This window comes from Daphnia pulex, chromosome 1 (genome assembly GCF_021134715.1).
Source record: "Daphnia pulex isolate KAP4 chromosome 1, ASM2113471v1".
Lineage (NCBI taxonomy): Eukaryota > Metazoa > Arthropoda > Branchiopoda > Diplostraca > Daphniidae > Daphnia > Daphnia pulex.
Genome location: NC_060017.1, coordinates 2,466,396 through 2,486,485, shown reverse-complemented (window position 1 = coordinate 2,486,485; position 20,090 = coordinate 2,466,396). Strand labels below are relative to the sequence as shown.

Here is a 20,090-nt window from a genome sequence, read left to right as displayed (position 1 = left end):
AGCACCGTTGTTTATTCTCGTCGATTGTCTCGCGGTTATTTTTGGGGCAGAAAAGTTCAGTCGACAAACATCTACTATCATCTCATCAAAATTCAGAAAACGCTGTAAAAACCCCAACGTTTGAGGCCAATGTTTTGGGTTCAGTCGGTCAAAACAGCAAATTAACAAAAAACAAAAAAAAAGGACAAATTCGGACGAAAAATGACCAATATTCTAAAAATACATTGAACTGATGTTTATAAATAGCGGCAAGCACAACTCGTCGACAGGCGATAATATTATTTTTTTCTGACTTGAGGGAAGAGAATGTGTCAAAAGTGAGATGACCGATTGTTTGTCTCGCGGCAAAGAGAGTTGCTCAGCATCTCGTGACCCGCTCACGGACAGATTGTCTCCCTGGTAGACGGATCGTCTAACGGTAATTGTGAATGAATTATTTAACAAGTTATACAGAAACGCACGACACAGTCGAGATTATTTTTCAGATGTGCTCTACATCCATGTAATAAACGGCCTTAAAAAAACGCTGGTAACATAAAATGAGGCTCAATAAAAAAGAAGAAATCAAAGCGGATCGAGGTTAGGTCATCGAAAGCCAATAGAAAACGTTGCTAACCGTGAAGAGAGCCCATATCAGCATCATCATTTGTAGCAAGAAGAAGAAACAAACAGGGGATTGATTTATGATTCCTCTTGGGGTCGACACGGCGTCCTCAATCTACATGTGAACGAGGCTATCAATGAATTATTCAGAACAGGATCGAATTTGTAGATAAATTGGGAAAAAAGAGATTTCAGTTAAATGTGACAGATTGCGTGAGTTGATACAGCTTGATGTAATCAGGGAAAAGTTAGAGAGAAAACATGTGTTCGCTGTGACAAACAAGGAAGGAGAGAAAGGTGGAAATCAAGTGACGAGATTAGAATTGAGAAAAACCAACAAACTGAAAAATTTCTATTCGGCACCGTGACGGCCATTTGTGTTCCGTAATGAAAATGTTGCATAGTCACATAAGCTAAATACATGATTTGAATAAGCCTCCCACCAAAAGAAGAATTAGTAAATCTATAAAGAATCGCTGAGCTGTGTACAGAACATACACAATCGTGCGTGGAAGATTGTCTATTCCACCCCGCCCGCAAACAGTCGAGTTCTGTTCGGCTGCCACCGGTAACACTCCGGGATGTTTTAAAGGAGGTGGTGACGTTGGGAGGGAGGCGTTTATTTTTCTAAAAAAAAAAAAAAAAAGGTGGCCACTTGCTTTGACATCAACGCAATTCTAAAGAGAGAAGAAAAGAACTTAAACCGTTACGAAGGGTGAAAAAAAAAGGCGTCGAAGCGGAGCGGCGATTAGATGACGAACCCGAGACCGTGACAGGACTGAAGTTATTCCCCTGTTGTTGGCGTTGGTGTTCATTCAATCGAATCACCGTTTTCTGCCATAATCCCCCTGCCGTAACAGAACACGCTTTATGGTGCCAACCCACGAGACCCTGCTTGGATAGAATTCGTTGGCCAGAGGCGGTAAACCACTTCATTCCACTGGAAAAAAGTGAATTTCAAAATGGTCACCACAGGGCAGAAACTTATCCGAAAACAGGTTCGAATGACCATTGCGTAATCGGCGAGGTTACCGTGTTATTTAGCCCCGATAGTGAGTAAACATACAGTACCGGAATTATTTTATTTAATCCCGACGAAGCAGTATAAAAGTTGGCTATCGGTCATTTTTTAAGTGCGGTCTTATTTTTTAAATAAGCTGTGGTTTAACCAATAAGTTGTGAATAGGTTTACCGCATCAGGATAGGAAGAAGTAGGTTATACCATCAAAGGGAATAAAACTGATAAGTCGAAATTGTTCCCCCATTACAACGGATTTTTTTTTTATTTGATCCATGCAGAGGCCAGGCGTTGGCGCATAGCCGTATCAATAATAAATTATTTGAAACAAGGGTCTCTAAAACATAATATTTGCTATAGCAGCCTGTTTTCTCGCCTATATCTTTCAACTGTGGAGGCAGAGAATATAAGGAGATAATAATTCCTGGAGAGAGATATCGTGAACAAAAAAAAAAATTCGGTAGTCCAGAGTTAGTCCGCTGTTTGAAAACCACCAGTCGCTCATCGGCCGTTGGCTAGGAAAGTCGCCCAACGCTAGGCTCGCTGCATCTCTCTTATTTCTCCGCCTGTGGCTGTTTTTTTGTATTTCGTTTGTTTTGTTTTTTTCCCCCTACGCACGAATCAATAGGAAATCAATCCATATCGCCGCAGTTCTAAACGCGCAGCAAACCCGTGCAAGTGTTGGTGTCCATCGTTATGTAACGCTGACGGAATTCTCATCCAAAATCAATAAAGGTACGTCACACTTTTTTTTCGGACGTTTTTCGTCCTGTATGCAGGCTTGTCCCGAAAAATGTTGTCGGCATTTTTGGACAGTCATGAGGCTTTATTATCGAAGGGAAAAACTTGGCCATTGATAGGTAATCTTTCCGCCAGCTATCGGCCAGACGAATAAAGTTGGGTAATAACGACGACGTGGACCGGGGGATTGCTGGAGATTCTGATAACCTATATCTTACGGGTACGAAATTGTTCATATCGGGGAAATTACAGGTCAAAGATGGCTGATTCAATAATGGATATATGATCGCTCGAACGTCTATGGATTTCATAGAAGAACGTTAAAAAATCATTAGCGCGTAACGGATGTGGTGAGGTTAGTTCGTTGTTGTAAAAAAATCAAAGAACAAAAGCCAGGAAATTCTCATCAGCATTTTCTTATTTAATTGCACAACTCGTGCACTTTTGGCGAAACGTTTCCCGCAGAAATGTGTCCACTTCCTCTTACCTCAAATTTAATCCATTTTCTCCGTTTGGTTATGTCCTCAAGTAAAAAAAAAAAAGAACATTATAACGTTTGTAATTGAATTGTGCGAATCATACAGTTACATTCTCATTCCCATCATATAGAAAGCGAGTCAAATGAGACTCTGAGACAAAGATAAAATGTCATTGTATTGCCCCCGATGGCTGCAATTGCATCTCTTTTCGAAATAATCTGTGTTAAGAGAACTCTTTGGTCTGAGCTGTTGTTGTTGTTGTTGGGTACACTCGGCCAGCAAAGGGACGACCCGTTTTGAATTTTGGAACGAAACGCTTCGATGGTTTCCTCCTCGCTATAGAAGGAAGACAAACAAAAAAATCCCGGCAAATTTCTTTTTATTGATTTGATACTCGATAAGCGACAATAACAATAAAATAATGTCGTCCACGAGAATGAGGTAATATTAATAAAATAAGAGAGCAGAAGATTGCACTCTACTTTCTCTGCGATAGCTTTAATTATAGTCATCAAATATAGGACGACAACAGCAAAAAAAAAAAATGTTTTTTAACGACAACAACAAATGAATAAACGTGTAAAAATGGGGACATATTATTTAAAAATGAAGAACAGCATAAGGCTGGCGATGGATGACTAGAGAAATTGTGCACGGATTTCCCCTTCAACTAACGCAGCATCCAAGTAACACCAGCTGACGCGGTCGCATAATGGAGTCTATCAAAAGAAAATTGTCCGAACATTTCTTGAAATTCAACAGCGGGACTTTCACCTGGACCAACGAATTAAATATAGAAGAATAGGCTGCAACAACAATTTGCCTTTTCCTCTCCGAAAAGGAAACAAAAAAACAAAAAAACGAATACGACAAATCAGGGGGCTGCACCTGTCAGTCATCTTGTCACTCACGGTCTTTCACGTCTAAAGTGCACCAGAAGGCCAAGAAGTTGAAGAGACCCGAAATGGGCGGATTCTCACGCCGAGAAGCAGACGCGATACACAGCAGGATTAAAGTATATGCTAATGAATTCTTCGTCAGATTTGATCTATTGCCACAGCTAGTTACTATCTTTAAAAAAAGAAAAGAAAACTGAATCTCGTTGTCTTTCAGGTTTTTCCGATTGACGTCTGACCATATTATTTGCAAGGTTTCAAACTAGTTATGATAAGTTGATGGATTTCAAATTGAGATATCGTGTAATCTGACCATTTCTAAAAATAGCACATGTGTGCGTACTTTTGGGTTGTGTATTTGTCCGTCCAGCTGTATGGTATCTCTGTTGAAAGTAACTTTTTGGACTTTGTTACCATGTAGCGGCTCTGGAGTCACGCGCCCGGCTAACGCGGAAGTCTTGCGCGTCCCACGTTTCAACCAGCAACAATATATTATAGAAAGAAAGAAAAATATATAAGATCTCTTCTATCTCTCTCTGAGCTCATGTAGGTCTGCTGTTCATTACCTGTATGTCGGCTCTTTATAATTGAGTTATAGCCTCTTCTGACTCTGGGGTAAAAAAAAGAATAAGGTGGAGGAAGAGGGCTGACTGTCTAACGTATTAACGTTCGAAGAGTGAGGGGGGGATCCGAGAGGGTTGACATATTTCCACCTCGTACTGTGAATAAATATGACGGTTCACTGCGTTTGTGTGTATTATTGTTTGGCTTCCGTCCTATTACGTCCTCCCCTTCTTTCTCTCCTTTGTCATCTTTTTCACTTGGAACTGTTGAAAATGTTCGACAGGATTTCAGTAGATAGCCAACAGGGCTCTAAGCCAGAACCTCGTCGCTGGGTAAGTGTGTGTATACGTGAAAACTTGATTTTTCCTGCTGCTTTTCCCGATATTATTATTATTTTTTTTCCTAACTACTTGCAAGTATACTGACGGCTGTTTTACCCTTTTTTTTTAGCTCTTGAGAAAAATGTAGTACACTAGCATCTCATCCGCAAGTTTTTGGGAATAAAATGAAAAAAAAAGGGCGTACCACTTTCCCGACAACAATAAAAACAAAATCTGAATTTTTGGCTTTTATTCACAGCTGATTGCACAAGTAAATTGAAACCACGGGCTATGAGATAAAAGGGAAGAATTAGAAGAGCAAAAAAAAAAAAGGATGCCATCAACAGAGTTGGGTTTCTATTTCCCTAAAACTGGCGAGAGATTTTGCGATGTGGTCATTGAACTTGTGGGTTAGTCGGGCCGCGATCGTGGGGACCCTCAAGTCCTGCACGACAGGCCACGCTCAGTGCACACAGTCTGAGAGAAAATACAACAAACAGCACGTATAATGGTGGTCACATTATTATTATTATTACATATGTCGGTCACGGTTGATGTTCAAATGATTTCTCCCTCCACCTCCTTGTCGTCGTTTTTATCCAAAAGATACGCCCCGCTTCCATTATGCCAATGGAGGAAGAGAGAGGAAAAGAGAAACGTGATCCATCTCTAACCCGTAGTATGCATACCCCCCCTGTAATGATCAGTCAGAAACGTCAGTGTGAACAGTTTAATGTCTCAAAAAATTCGTTCGTGCACGGTGGTGGTTTTTTGTTTGGCCCAGTAGTTTTTTTTTTTTTACCGTGTGTGAATTTTGGCAATAAGAGCTGGACCTCTCTAACTGTTTATATAGCCGTCCATCTTTATAGTGACTACATTTATCGCCGACTGGCCATCAGTCATGGATTCGCCTTGTATAGTTAAACTATTATAAAATCCACAGGAATAATAAGAGCCTGAAACGAGTGAGCAGCCCCCCCGCTGGCCCGTTAACAATGTCCTACTTGGGACTCAGTGAGCACATCGACTTCGAGTCGCTTCCCAATCCGGGAGGCCGCATCCGTTTGGACGAAGTCATCGGCGAGGGAACCTATGGCGAAGTCTTCCGAGCTTTCGATCTCGAAATGGGTATGTTTTTATTTTCGCCTTCTTTCCTTTCGTTTCTTAACGGGATCGTGAATTAGCAATTAGATGCGCATGTCTCTCGCTACAATGGAGGGACTGATCGAACGACGGGGGGTAGGATGAATGGCCGCCGCCCGTTGTACTGCAGCAGCAGTTCCGTTTTCACCAATGAAATGTTTGACTCTATACCTTATAAAGAATAGGTTCGTCAGGTGGGAGAAAAGTTTGACACTTAGTGATACCAGTGCGCCTATAGCGACCGTCTGAGCACACAGCCGAGTCCCGTTGAATTTTCACGGCCCAAAACCAGACGGCTGAAGATAAAGAATTTTCTCGCCGTTATGACGGAAATTCGTTCCGGGGTGGTCCAGAAATGAACGATTTTATCGCCAATTATATGGTCCAGCCGAGTGTACATATTTTTTTTACAGGAAACGAGGATGATTCTATTTTTAATACAGAATCACTGGCCCGTCACGAACGACGGTAGTTCACAATAAAGAATGTTGGATCATGCGGTCTCGTTCGTTTTTACCTTTTTTTTAAAATACGCTCTTACTTGATTTCCATCGTGTGGTCAGGTCAAACGGTGGCCGTCAAGGTGATGGAGCAAATTGCGGATAATATCGAAGAAATTGAGGAAGAATTTCTGGTACTGCGAGACTTGTGCCTCCATCCCAACATTCCAGCATTTCACGGTCTCTACCTGAAAAAGCATGCTACAAAGAGGGAGGAAGATCAGCTCTGGTTCGTCATGGAGGTAAGCCCACTGTCCCTTTTTTTCCTTCGTGAAAAAAACAACTAAATTGAAACGGATTCGAATCGGTTGGTTTGAAAAATAAAATAGCTGTGCAGCGGCGGTTCCGTCACCGACCTGGTTCACGGGCTGAAGCGCTACAATCGCCGGCTGACTGAAGAGCAAATCGCCTACATTCTTCGTGAAACCATCGAAGTAATATTGAATACATTTCCCGATTCCAAACGCCGTACTATATCTCATTTGCGCTGGGCGTTGTAGGGTTTAGTCTATCTCCATAGAAACCACTGCATGCATCGAGACATTAAAGGCCATAATATTCTATTAACAGAAGAGGTATGACTAATTCATTTCATAATTTGTTTTCCTCTTTGAAATGGGTTTTAATTGGTTCACGCAGGCTGGCGTCAAACTTATCGATTACGGCGTCTCGTCTCATACCAGCGCTACCATGGTAACTATCCTAAATTCATTGATAATCGACTTGCCTGTGGCATCTTTTCCCAAATTTTCTATTTATAGGATCGTAAAAACACTTCGGTTGGAACGCCCTACTGGATGGCTCCAGAGGTGATTGCCTGCGAACAACAGCTGGAATATTCTTACGATATGCGCTGCGATATCTGGTATTAGGGCGTTATTCTTCGTAATTCCGTAATGTCTATGTCTGTCTATTTCAATGCCATTTTTTTTATTGCCAATTCAAAGGTCTGTGGGTATTACTGCCATCGAACTGGCTGATGGAGACCCACCGTTGTCTGAACTTCATCCGATGAGAGCTCTCTTCCAGGTAACTTATTGTGTTGAACGTTATATCGTGACTGCTTGATCAAGCATTCAACGGTGTGTTGGTTGTTATTTAGATTCCTCGAAACCCTCCGCCGACCCTGAATAAACCGGGAGATTGGAGCGCTGCTTTCAACGACTTTGTCGCCCTTTGTTTGGTGAAAGATTTTGAACAGCGGCCATTCGCCCGCGCTCTGCTCGATCATCCGTTCATTCAACAAGTGCCACCAAAGCCTGATTCGGTACGATTTGACAGTAACTTGAAATATGAGTCTAAATTTAATCCATTTAAAAATGTTATAGATTCGATACCCGTTAATGAAAGAAGTCAGTCGACAAATTGCGGCCAAAAATAAGAGAAGAGCTCCCGAAATGACGACCAAACAAGGAAAAATGAAAGCTGACCGCAAGGCTAAATTGCAACGCATCTACCTAGACGATTTGGCGTCTTTGGAAAATTTTTCAATTGTAACGAAAACGCTGTTTTTAAATTGTCACTAATTGTTAATGAAGAATTAATTAACAAACTCCTTTCTTTGAAAAATTGCAGGATAGCATAGTGGACCAGTTGGAACAGCGCTATAACAACAGTGTCATTTACACTTACATTGGTGATATTCTAGTTGCCGTTAACCCATTTACGGAATTAAGCATTTATAGCGACAGGGTACGGTTATTATGTCCTTCATAAAATTGTAGTTGAAAGTAGTTAATAATCAGTTATTTATTTATTTATTTATTTATTTGGCTTATTGTACAGGAGGTTTTCATGTACAGGAATCGAGCACGATCGGACAATCCTCCTCACGTATTTGCTATGGCTGACGCTGCTTATCACGCAATGCTGCATCAACGGCGGTCACAGTGTATCGTCATTAGTGGCGAAAGTGGAGCAGGTTCGTTCAAGGAAAACTATTCCTGTTTTCTCTTATCTTGTTTTCTACACGATTGATTTTCTACGATGAACAGGTAAAACGGTGACGGCCAATTATCTCCTTAAACAACTAGTCACCTTGGGCAAGGTATTCGAGAATTTATTGAGCTAATGATATTGAATTAAAAATATCTAACCTGTCGACTAATATGCGCTATAGGCTCCTAACCGTGATCTCGAGGAAAAAATTCTGATGATGAATCCCATCATGGAAGCGTTCGGTAACGCCAGAACTGGCATCAACGATAATTCTTCCCGTTTTGGGAAATACCTGGACGTTACGTTCACATCGGCTGGTATGGTTTCGGGTGCCCGGTTGTCGGTGTATCTTTTGGAGCATTCCCGAGTCGTCCAGCAAGCAGCGTATGGCTCACTTTCTTTTCTAACCTGTCCATAAATCCTTTTTTGATGGCTCTATTTTACCCGCATCCGACTTTCTTCTTTTATATCCGAATAGCAACGAGAAGAACTTTCATATTTTCTACTACTTGTGTGACGGACTGGCTGCTGATAACAAACTAGCAGATTACTTCCTCGACAGTGGAAGGAGAACACATCGTTACGTCACTCTTCCTCCTCTCACATCCCTGGAGCGACAGGTCAGACGAGTTTTTTTTTTTTTCGTTTTTAATTTAGAAAGAAAGTTGGTGAATATGAGTGAAATTTTCAAATTTTAATTTTAGATATACGCGGAAAAGTTCCAGTCGGTCCGTAAAGGATTCGATCAATTGGGTTTCGCTAGCGATGAACTGGATGCAATCTATTCGGTCATGGCCGCCGTGATTCACATTGGTGATTTGGATTTGGTTCCAGCCGGTCCGGGAACTGACAACACGGATCGCTGCAAAATCGCCAATCTCCCTCAAGCGAACATTGGTATCATGAATGAATTTCTTTTTACAGTTTGGAGTAGGGCATTTGAAATTGAGTTGCTTTTTTGTATTACAGTCGCTAAATTACTCGGAGTTGAACCGCAGGCGGTGATTGAAGCTCTGACGTCAGTGAGCGTCGTGACTCGCGGCGAAACCATCACCCGCCACAACGATCTGGACGCGGCTTGCGCAACTCGAGAGGCTATGGCTAAAGGGCTTTACGCACGACTGTTTGACTGGGTCGTTCAACAAATCAACCGTCACTTATCCTTCGGGCGCCTGGTCTAGTATGTTGTCATCTTACATATTTCTCAGTCAATGACTTGGCTGGTGTGTCTATCTATTGAATCCAAGTTAATGGTCCGTGAGGAATACGAATCGCTGGCTGACTTTCCTCTGGCGAATGCTGCAGCAGTCCTCGAGGGGGTACACACTAAATAGTTGGCCGCTTCATTTGTTAAGTCTGAAGCCAACAAGGCAGAACATCTGTATGGAAACCCGCAGATATAAAAGAGAAAGGACCCGAATTTAGCATTCCAACAGTCAGCCGCAAGGGACGCTAATTGAAACCACACACAAGTCGCTAATTACTTATTACGGCTTGGTGGTCGCAATCAATTGTGACGGCAGCTACAACTACAATCAGTCTCAACGATGAAGCTCGTCTTGTATAGGAGAGAAAGAGCATATGTGTTCACAAGAAGTCTTCACGGTAGAGAAGATTTCCATTTTTTTCGAAGACTCGTAATGCGACAGTTTAATCGCTACAACTGTTCGCGGTGAGAGGGACAAAACCAAACTACGAAAACCAGATATCACATGTTGCTTACTTTCACGCTGGCAACAATGGGCCTAAACATATTGTAAAGTGTAGCCTTTCATTCTCAGCATTCTTTTACCGAACCGCAATATATTCAGTCTAGAATTGATCTAGCCGATAAGTAGAGCTTTCTTTCTCCTCTCTTCAAATCCCAGTTGAAATTAGTCCACTTGACTGATCTCAAAATGCTCACTGCTGCCCAAATTAACAACTAGCTGTTTTTTAAATAACGATCCTTGGTTTTCTGTTTCTGAAAAAATGACCTAGTAAGCGTGAAACGATTCCACGACTACTGTTTTTGGTTTGAATAAGAATTTTGTTTATTTTGGAATGTGTTGGTTAACCGTAAAACAAACAAGGGGATGCGGTTGCGAACGATATTTTGTTGACTTTCGATTTGGGCTTGATTGTTTCACTTTATTTTATGGCAAAAATTGATTGACTTCACCAGCGATTCCCAAATCGTTGTTAATTTGAACAGTGGGGAGCCGTTATCCGTTGGCCTGTTGGATATTTTCGGCTTCGAAAATCATTTGGGTCCCGGAGGCCGCAACTCCTTCGAGCAACTTTGCATTAACATTGCCAACGAGCAGATCCAATATTTCTTCAACCAGCACGTCTTCACCTGGGAACAACAGGTATACTAGAAATCAATTCCACCGATAATTGGTATTTATAATTTTCTTTTTTCCAATAGGAATATATGGCCGAAGGGATCAATGTCGACGTAGTCGAATATACCGATAACCGTCCAGTTTTGGTATTTAATTTAAATCAGTACGTTTATTAGACAAGACCTTATCTAATCATTTTTTTAACCACTGCAGGACATGTTTTTGGCTAAACCACTAGGGTTACTTGCATTACTTGATGAGGAAAGCCGATTCCCTGGAGCTTCTGACAATTCTCTGATTGGTAAATTCCAAATCATTCCTACCTAGTTGCCCTAAATGAAATTAAAACTACATTTGCCCTTATATCGTTATACAGAAAAGTTCCAGAAGAACATCAGATCAGACTACTACATTCGCCATAAATCTAATGGTCTGGATTTCACGGTTCAACACTACGCCGGCCGTGTCAGTTACGACGCCACGTCCTTCTTGGAAAAGAATCGCAATTTCTTGCCGCACGAAGTGGTCCAGCTATTACGCAGCAGCAGTAATCCCACCGTCCAATTCCTATTCAACTGCCCTCTCACCAAGACGGGCAATCTCTACTCAAAATCGCCATTCGGATCACCTTCAGCCGGACGCAGAATTCTCACTCCGGAACTACGCGGGAATAAGAAAACTGACGGCAAGGTAAAACGTCATCGAATATCATATTGGTGTTTGATTGGGTGAGATTCAAATCCATTTCATTGCTGGACATTATAGACGGTCGTGTTCAATAGCAACGCCACTCCCGGCACCATACTGCCCAAGGACCTTGCTTCACAGACGAGGGCTCAACAGACCGTGAGCACCTACTTCCGTCACTCGCTGATGGAACTTTTACAGAAGATGATTGGCGGCTCTTCGGCGGGTTTTGATTCGGGATCGAATCGATCCACCGCTGTCATTGGGGAACCTCATTTTATCCGATGCATCAAACCCAACGATTCGCGCCGGGCAGGCTACGTCGACCGGACCAAGATAGCCCAACAACTCCGCTACACTGGAGTCCTAGAAACCGTTCGCATCCGCAAACAGGGCTTTTCTCACCGACTCAATTTCGTTGATTTCCTGAGAAGATATTGCTTTTTGGCGTTTAATTTCGAGGAGCGTGTAGTGGCCGATCGCGAAACGTGCCAGAAGTTGTTGGTCCGTCTCAAGCTGGATGGTTGGGCCGTGGGAAAAACTAAAGTTTTCCTCAAGTACTACCACGTTGAGTATCTATCCAAAATCTATGACCAGCAACTCCGGCGCATTATCCAGGTTCAGGCATGCGTTCGACGCTGGTTGGCCAAACTCAGGCTCGCCCGGCACAACAAAAAAATTGGTAAGTGGCTACACAAGTTGCCCGGTTAAAAATGAAGTCTCAATTTATATCAATCATGCGCAGGTGTGAAAACTCCATTCACTGAAGCCGAGGACATTAAAGTTTCGCAATCGAAAAAACAAATTGAAACGATTGATCCGGATGACGCTGCCCTCGTCATTCAAAAATGTAAAAACAAATTCTAATTATCTTAAAAAAAAAGCGAAATCATTGTATTTAAAATTTACAAAAAAAAAAAATAGCATATCGTGGATACAAGGTGCGATGCAAGTACGGAGATGAACTGATGGAACGTTTCCAGGAGAATTCTACACTTCAGCGCAAGTACGGCCGCCCGCAATATCCGCAAGATCCCACCCAAGAGGTACTGTCGAGTCCGTCGGCCGCTACGCTCGACGAGAAGACTAAAAATTCCATCCGTCGTCGTCGACAAGAGATGGTGGCGTTCGCAGCTCAGGTACAGACAAACAAAACAATGCTTGGTGGTGCTGACCATTTCAGATTTCAAACTCGTCATTCTGATGACCCCATTCCCCTTTGGTGGCGGCCTGCGTCAATATCTATTGTTAATTATGTGCATGTCAGATTACCAAATTAAGCCAGGAGAATCATCAGATATTGCGTCGTTGTAAGGGCAGCATTTCGTCCAGTCAACTGGTTCCTCCACCAGCCAACTACGTCCGTCCCAATGGCTTCAAAATTATGCCGGCCATGTTGGCTCAACAACTGTTGCTTCAAACCCCTGTACGCTTTTTCTCTTTTTTTTCGTGCTTCAAGCTACCGCTCCGTTACCACTTTTTCAACATTGTCCGTCATACTTATCTGTTCATTTTTTCACGTTTCTTTCTAGTACAAGTCAAGCAACCAAGAGGCCAAAATTATCGTTTATCCTGCGGGCAATAATCAACCCAGGTAAGCTCTCAACCAAATTCATTTCATTTTGTTTCGAGTGAAATACCATATAATAAGCAACTAATGTGCAATGAAATGATGTGGACGCAGCGACGGAGAGGAATCTGACGATAGCGCGTCTTGGGATTCTCCGCTCACGCGGGCAATCCGAGGCAAAAATGACAGGTACCCATTATTTGCCAACAGGCAAGATGGTGGTAGCATAGAAAGAGTGAATATATTGAGGCCAGCTAGTAGAATAATGAGTAGTTGTTGGTGCTATAATCTAGATGATTAGCATACTTCCTAGCGGGATTTTACAAATGATTTATTAATCACCGCAGAGATAAAAAGATCGACGTCAATCAAGAAATTCGTAACCAACTGGGAGAGGGCGGCCTGGTATCACAAAATCAAATCAACATTGATCGCGAGAACCAAATGATTGGACAATGGAAGCAACTCTTCAAGAAAGCATCATCCGGTAGTCTCGTCGAATCACAGCAGCCGCTGGCATCATCACCTGCGTATCCATTCAGTTCTAATTATTTTTGACGAATGTTATTTAATTAATGTAATGTAATATTGGCTTCAGGAACAAACCCATTGGCAAATTATTCCCGGAGTCTGGTGGTGGCGATCGTCCCTCTATACTAAAAGGTCCAATGATGGTCAGCCAGGCCAAGGGACGGCCTAACAATGGCAGCAGTAAAGAAAACCTTGTCAGTCCCGGAAGTGCACCTGTCCGACATGTTATATTTCAACGTGAAACGAGCGTCGGTAGTAATCAGGATTACAATCCGTTAAGACGAAGCAGCGTGACACGCCAGACTTCCGTGACGGATTCGTTAATGTCACCCAAGTCGGACGTCAACGCTGGCGACGGTCCGTTCAACTTCCGGCAGCACTTGCGTAAGACGGAATTCGCTCCAACAGATACTTTGAAAAAGATGAAAGAGCGATCCTCTCAGTCGGTTGATGAATGAGCGAATCCTTTTTTTTTTCCTACCAGAAATTTCCATAGATTTGCATCACAGTTGTGTTATCGGTTATCGAAATGATAATCAAGTTGATATTTGACCCCATTTTTCCTGCTTTATTTTTTAGTTTTTCACCTCGATTGACACGTATCTAGTCATAAAAATTTTCCTTCCTCTCTCACCAAGTGCGATTGTTTTGTATAGTACGCGATGTGTTCGATTGAACCATGAAATAGATTTTACATTTGTTACCTGAACCCTGAGATCCCACGACAGATATTCATTCAATCACTTGAAATACAATCGAATGGGGAAATCTCCGTTTCGATCAAAATCTGAATGTCATTTCGTCATTTCTTTCTGCATTTAATTAAGACCATACCACAAAGTTAAATGTTTTAAAGTCTGACAAACATTCCCTGATTAATTCAATATTAATAGTTATTGCCTAGTGTGATGTATTTATTTTTCGAATGATATTATGACACGAACATATTGTCTCATACTCAACACACATGTGTGAGGGGGTGATGGCAAGCGTATATCATAAATTTGTATCAAGGAAATACCGTGGCGGACATCACAATTGAATTAATAGATATGACAGAAAATGCGTAAAAACTTACATATAATGTATCGATAATCGTTTAATTTTAGTTGTTTTTTTCTTCTTTTATTTGGAGGATATGGGTGCCCAATGATGAGATGTTGTGTCGACTGGAACTTTAAACTTTACTCAATCAGCAACCAAAAATATTTCAGATCCAATGGTAGATGATCGAGGCAAAGAAAATTGAAACACACTCGTACATACTATATGATATAAGAAATAATTCAAGACAAATACATCGGCTCGAGACTAGTAGAATAGTCGATGCTCTCTTGCTCAACGTTAGCAAAATGATAGAAAGTGCATTAAAATGATAGAATTTTTTTAAAGACAGTCGTAGACCACAGTGCCCCCTTTACAATGGCCTAAATTTCCCCCGACATTAATTATGCCTCAAACGAAGCGACGTAATGTCCCAACACACTTATAAAAACCGGATGGAGCCAGAAAGACCCCACAAGATGCAAAAAAGAAAGAAATGATAGGAAATTTTTAAACGGTAGACCGTTCATTTTGACACGATATGGCGTAAATTTTGGGAGGGCACGCAACGAGATACGCTTGTGAGCAGAGCGTGAGAAATCAACAACAATTGCTCTTCTTGTCACCGCCGGCAGTTCCTCCCTTCCCATTAAGATCCAGTTTGTCGGCGTCCTCCTCTTTTATGCTGGTACTCCATTGATCATTCTGAAGAATCTGTTAATTACGAAGCAACAAATCAAAATATGGAATTTCTTTAAAAAAGAAAAAATGATTCTGTCATTCCATACCGTTCCGACGAGGAATTTCGCCGCATCATCAATATTGATATTGTCCTTGGCTGACGTTTCAAACCAGCCGGCAAAGCCCTTTTCCCTGCAATATTCATCCATTTTGGCTGGACTTGCGGCAATACCTTCTTTCGGTTGATCACACTACAGTCATTAAAAACCGAGAAAATTAAATGATTCCATAATCAATGATTTAAAAATTCATTAAAATTATTAGTATACCTTATTAGCGAGTAGTACGCAAGGAATGGGACTTCCGTCCGGAAGCTGAACTTTTGTGTCAAGGTCTTGTTTCCATTTGGCTACCGATTCGAATGTGCTACTTCTTGTGACGTCAAATACGATGAATGCTCCCACAGCCTCCTTGTAATAGACTCGAGTCATGTTGCCGAACCTTTCCTGACCTATTTGTGTGCAATGTGCAAGCAAGTAAAGTTTAACTATTAGAAAGCTAAAATGAGTCTGTGAAAATGTACCGGCAATATCCCATAATTGAAGGCGGATGACGGTGCTCTGGTCCCAGTGAACGACTTTAAGGGCAAAATCGACTCCGATGGTGGCTCGATAGTGCTGCGAAAAGAACTGATGGACGTAGCGCTTGATAATGGACGTTTTGCCGGTGCCCAGTTCTCCAATGACCAGCACTTTGTACAAATGTTCATTCTTTGGATAGCCGTTGGCGTCAGTGCCGGCCTGAGTTAAAAATACACACAACAACAAGAGAAAAGCAGTTAAAATCTAGAACAGGAAAATCATTGTTTAAATGCCATGACGGAAATATCGACTTGTGCAAGAAAATTAAAAATACAGATATATCGAGCGGACAAAGAGAAAGTTGCCTTAGAATAACGACGTTCGTTAAACGTTGAAATCTGTTTTGAGTTTTATGTCACGTTCAAAAGGGCAAAGCAAGACAACAAAAAAGAAAACGATAAGATAAGTTAATAAGCCAAGCGCGACCCTGTATCACGCGGAACAACATCCTCCTTTGTTAAAACTGTAAAAAGATCACGAAAGATATGAGCAATCAGCTGCAAGTGCATATAGCGAACTTTACTTTGCTAGACGGCCGACGAACTGGAGAAACAACTGCCCTGTTGCCCGACATATTGCTTCTTACAATATTCCGTAAAATAAACTCACAAGCGGTCCGTAATTTACTGATTCTCCCACGTTCACAAAACACAACTTCACTGAATGTTGGCTGATTTCCCACCACAATCGTAACAACACTGTAATAATTGTTCACGAATAAACAACGTCGCTAGTTTCCCTGTTCACCGTGCGTTCAATGGACGACGTTGACACATTCCCGTCGTCTGAATTGAAGTTTGAACTAGACAAGGTGTGTGACACATGCGATTAGTCCCGCAACCTATTCTAGACTAACAACTGAAGAGTTTTGAAAAGGTATCACCACCATACAGTTGGGTGAGAAGATAACAGGATTAGCAAGAGCGGGACAACAGACATGTACAGCCCGCTTCAAATCCTTCCAGCAAATGGATATGTTTTTTTCCCCCATTTTCCGATTCTATTGAAAGGGCAGAAAGAATTTCGTAGAACGACGTAGAAGTCGAAGCAACAAATAGAAAGTAGCTAGAGGCGTTCTTGTGTTATTACCACAACACCACTCGTTCTAGAGAAAAAAGTTCACAGATTCCAGAGAAAGACTGTAGATATCTCCCCCTAGAGCCCATTGGCCACCCCTCCACTTTGGTCTTATCGGTCTAAAGGGAAGCATTAAGAAGACGAAAAACAAATTCTTTATAAAAAAGCCAGAACTACACACATTGCCTAGGCTATATGTAATGGTCTTGTCTAGTGTTAAAATGTTACGAGCGAGAAAAGGATTCTATTATCGAAGGGGCTGAAAAATAACAAGAAAACATGATTGAAGCGTATAATACCGTATTGTTGGCTGTGTCCATCTTGCTGGAATCGGGCGAGCGGATCAATCCTTTGGTGGGTGACTTGGTACCGTTGTACTCGCTGAAACAGAAGCGAAATTCGCTGGTGGAAGAGGATCGCTCCGGCTGTTGAACTTTCAATGCCTCGGTTGTCTCTTGACTTGTCGAAGTGCAAGGGACCGAGGAACGATGTTGCGACAATAGTGGTATCCTCGACCTTTGACCAGCAGCCGAACCACTGGAAGAAGTAGTCAAAGTGGTGGCCTCTGCTGGGCGGGAAACGGCAAGGGAAGGAGAAGAGGAAGTATCGGCGCTGGCGGAAGAGACGACCGTAGAAACAGGAGTGGCTTCTTCTTGTTGATGACACTCGGGCTTGTTGTTGTTGTTGGTACTACTCGAATTTGCTAGGGTTTCATCAACGTCTACGGGTTCTGTTTCAAGACTAGAAGCTTTGGGACTCGGCTCCGCTAAGGTTTCAGAGGCCATTTTAGCGGGATGAGGCGAAGCAGGTGCAGACGGGGGACTGGCCAACTGAACGGCGGCAACCTGAGATCCCAGTAATAAATTAGGCAAAGCAGAAGGATCAGCTACATTTATGCGACGAAGAGTGGGACCTACAATATAAACACCGCATACCACGCGAGAGATATTGGGTGGAAGGGGAGAAGCACTAAACGGGTTGAAAATTACCTGAGCCGGACTGAGAGACTCTTCCATTGTGGTCGTAGTCACATCCGCCTGTTCCTCGTCTTCTTCCACAAAACTTTCAGTCATCGACGATTCCGGACTACCCACGTTCGACGACATCAACGGTGTCGAGTAGCCGGAACTGTGGGCTCCCATGGCCGTGGCGTACGACGAGAAGGAGTCATCGTCGGCCACCACCGACACTGGGCTCGAAACTTGGTTACTATCCATGCCAGAGGGTGGAGCAGAATGGCTCTTGCGGATTCGGGAGCGGTACTTCAAGTCGTGAAAAACTTTGGCGATGCCTCGATACTGACGAGGCTTCTCTTTGCTGCTGCTGTTCAAGGGGGGATGGACTGGTTGCGACGACGATGGCGCCGAATCAAGGGAAAGACGACGACTGGCGGAATTTGATGGTGAGGCGAGGACTTTGTTGTCAGATAACTCCTCTTCGATCGTAACAACGGGTTCGATATCGCCCTCAGAATTTCCGCTGTCGCGCCGCTTTTTGCTACTACCGGATTTGACGCGCTTCTTCAGAAAGCCGAGAGGACTGCGTCTGACGTTCTCTTGCTGCTGCTGTTGTAGAGCTGGTTTGGTTGGCGACAACTGTTGTTCATCACCTTCACTCTTGTTCCCAGTCTCAACGGGTTTAGTCTCCATCTGGCGAAATGGGAACCTTCAATACAATCTGACATGGCGATGGTCAACAATTATCAAGGACAACTATGACGACGACGACAACGTTTTCCCAAAGAAATGGAAATTCCCCATAACTAACCACGTTTACCAGAGAAAGACTATCCACAGGGAAATGAAATTCTTTCAGATAAGAAAATTTTATAACAAAATTACTCGATTTACCATGGAAAATGGAAAACTGAAATATCCTGAACAATTGAGGACGAGAAAAACTAAAAACACATCAACAATGGCAGCCGCCATCGTGGTTGACGTCGCTCTCAAAAGTTTTGACAGCATGCGATCGAGACGCCACTTTAAAGCAAATAATGTTACGTAAAAGAGAATTGGTGTACTCACAGCAATCGTGCAAGGACATGGGAGATTTCAACGCCGAAGTCTCGTGCAGCCAGAAGATTCGACAGTCAGAAGATAAAACGATATGGGAAGAACTGCCAATCTAAATCACGTAACGTGTTCGTGACTTCACTTGTGTGTCGCAGACTGATTCAGTTTCCACCAGACGTGGGGGCGTTGCTTTTTTTTCAGAAACAAATGAACGTCAGTAATGACTTGAGTTAGGGATGGGTTCTGCCCGAGGTGATTTTTGTACCGACTGACTCGAGCAGCGATCGAGAATTGTTACCGATACAGAAAATTGTCGTTCGCGCAACCGTCGATGGCGAACCCGGGATGATTAAGAACCCGATCTCTTCTGACGCGATTATTACGTGCGCATAGGGTCTCCTACCATCTAGTATACAGTATATACCATGTCAAAGAGGCTTATACAGCTGTTTTTCTTTTGTGTCACATATTATACCGGGGCTCCGGGTTTTCGGTGACGCATACGGGAAGATTACCTATAAGTTACTTCGTGTTATTTACCCGCCCAGTTTGTTTTTTAGATGGAGACCATCCCTCTACTTCTTTGTATTCACAATTTTTACTTGATCGGCTCAACACTCTTATATCATAGCGTTTTTCTTAAGGTTTTCATTCGATCCCAAACAGGATGCATGAAGACGCATAAAAATTAGAGCAGAAACCCTAACTTAGAAAAACTTTTTTGTTGGCTGAAAAAAAAAATATTCGTCCAAGTATTATAAAAATTTAAATTACTGCTCAGTCGACTTTCAATATTTAATAGTCTCCCTTTGTGTTCTTTGCCGACAAAGTCTAATCTAGTTATGTCTTGTCGCTTCACTGCCACACAAGTCATATTGCCTGTGAAATTTACACTTTTAATCTCTCTGCTCTAAATAGCTATGGATCTGATCGACAGACTTCAGACACGCCAAACATGCGCCGAAACAATTTCATGGCTTCGTCGTGAATATGCAACAAAAATTGGGATTGTTATTCATCGTCCAACTCCAACATTACGCAACGAAAGGATTGTTTCGTTGGGAAATGTCAGTTATTGATCACATATATACACAGTGTACTGGGACGACAACCTCTATGACTCGTGACCTATCGACAGAAACTCAACAAATTGTACTCGTGACATTTTTTGAATTTTTTCACGTTCTCAATGTCAATGTTTTATAACACACGCAAGATGTCGCTGTAGTCGACGTAATTTTTCAAAAATACGCAATGGACTAATGTCGAGGTTGCTGCTGCTGTCAAAACCACTTGTATTTGAAGGTTTAAGAAT

The 20,090-nt window shown here is 42.3% G+C and overlaps 2 protein-coding genes across 10 annotated transcripts; one reads left to right on the top strand and one right to left on the bottom strand.

The window, feature by feature from the left end:
* Window positions 1-2,112: 2,112 nt before the first annotated feature.
* LOC124196382 (myosin-IIIa-like) lies at window positions 2,113-14,109 on the top strand. Of its 7 annotated transcripts, none has more exons than XM_046591442.1 (29): window positions 2,114-2,356; window positions 5,565-5,749; window positions 6,328-6,506; window positions 6,594-6,698; window positions 6,765-6,839; window positions 6,904-6,957; window positions 7,026-7,129; window positions 7,212-7,293; window positions 7,367-7,531; window positions 7,593-7,757; window positions 7,840-7,956; window positions 8,050-8,185; window positions 8,259-8,311; window positions 8,384-8,586; window positions 8,681-8,822; window positions 8,907-9,099; window positions 9,172-9,382; window positions 10,397-10,553; window positions 10,613-10,675; window positions 10,743-10,830; window positions 10,906-11,219; window positions 11,295-11,898; window positions 11,962-12,066; window positions 12,141-12,355; window positions 12,484-12,642; window positions 12,749-12,810; window positions 12,901-12,975; window positions 13,134-13,316; window positions 13,385-14,109. In XM_046591442.1, exons 2-29 carry the CDS (start codon window positions 5,617-5,619, stop codon window positions 13,773-13,775), a joined length of 4,533 nt encoding a protein of 1,510 aa, XP_046447398.1. In that variant the 5' UTR covers window positions 2,114-2,356; window positions 5,565-5,616; the 3' UTR covers window positions 13,776-14,109. The 7 variants fall into 7 exon arrangements, with proteins under 7 accessions (XP_046447428.1, XP_046447398.1, XP_046447414.1 ...); XM_046591452.1 differs by lacking the exon at window positions 2,114-2,356 and adding an exon at window positions 4,497-4,633; XM_046591458.1 differs by lacking the exon at window positions 12,901-12,975.
* A 101-nt stretch (window positions 14,110-14,210) lies between these two features.
* LOC124196416 (ras and EF-hand domain-containing protein homolog) lies at window positions 14,211-19,062 on the bottom strand. 3 transcript variants are annotated; one of them, XM_046591510.1, is made up of 7 exons: window positions 18,788-19,062; window positions 17,750-18,409; window positions 17,060-17,605; window positions 15,626-15,842; window positions 15,372-15,553; window positions 15,150-15,293; window positions 14,211-15,075 (listed from the first exon to the last, which is right to left on the bottom strand). In XM_046591510.1, the coding sequence occupies exons 2-7, from the start codon at window positions 18,407-18,409 to the stop codon at window positions 14,962-14,964; spliced, it is 1,863 nt and encodes a 620-aa protein (XP_046447466.1). In that variant the 5' UTR covers window positions 18,788-19,062; the 3' UTR covers window positions 14,211-14,961. The 3 variants fall into 3 exon arrangements, with proteins under 3 accessions (XP_046447466.1, XP_046447467.1, XP_046447459.1); XM_046591511.1 differs by having other exon boundaries at window positions 17,750-18,437; window positions 18,788-19,056; XM_046591503.1 differs by having other exon boundaries at window positions 17,060-18,409.
* Window positions 19,063-20,090: the final 1,028 nt, after the last annotated feature.

Coding starts and splice junctions, on each gene's coding strand:
- LOC124196416 (XM_046591503.1), bottom strand. CDS start 18,409: ATGGAGACTAAACCCGTTGAGACTGGGAACAAGAGTGAAGGTGATGAA. Junction 15,843..17,059: donor TGGACACAGCCAACAATACG/GTATTATACGCT, acceptor TTTTTAACTCAG/GCCGGCACTGACGCCAACGG. Junction 15,554..15,625: donor TCAATTATGGGATATTGCCG/GTACATTTTCAC, acceptor GCACACAAATAG/GTCAGGAAAGGTTCGGCAAC.
- LOC124196382 (XM_046591442.1), top strand. CDS start 5,617: ATGTCCTACTTGGGACTCAGTGAGCACATCGACTTCGAGTCGCTTCCC. Junction 10,831..10,905: donor TTCTGACAATTCTCTGATTG/GTAAATTCCAAA, acceptor ATCGTTATACAG/AAAAGTTCCAGAAGAACATC. Junction 13,317..13,384: donor CCGCTGGCATCATCACCTGC/GTATCCATTCAG, acceptor TATTGGCTTCAG/GAACAAACCCATTGGCAAAT.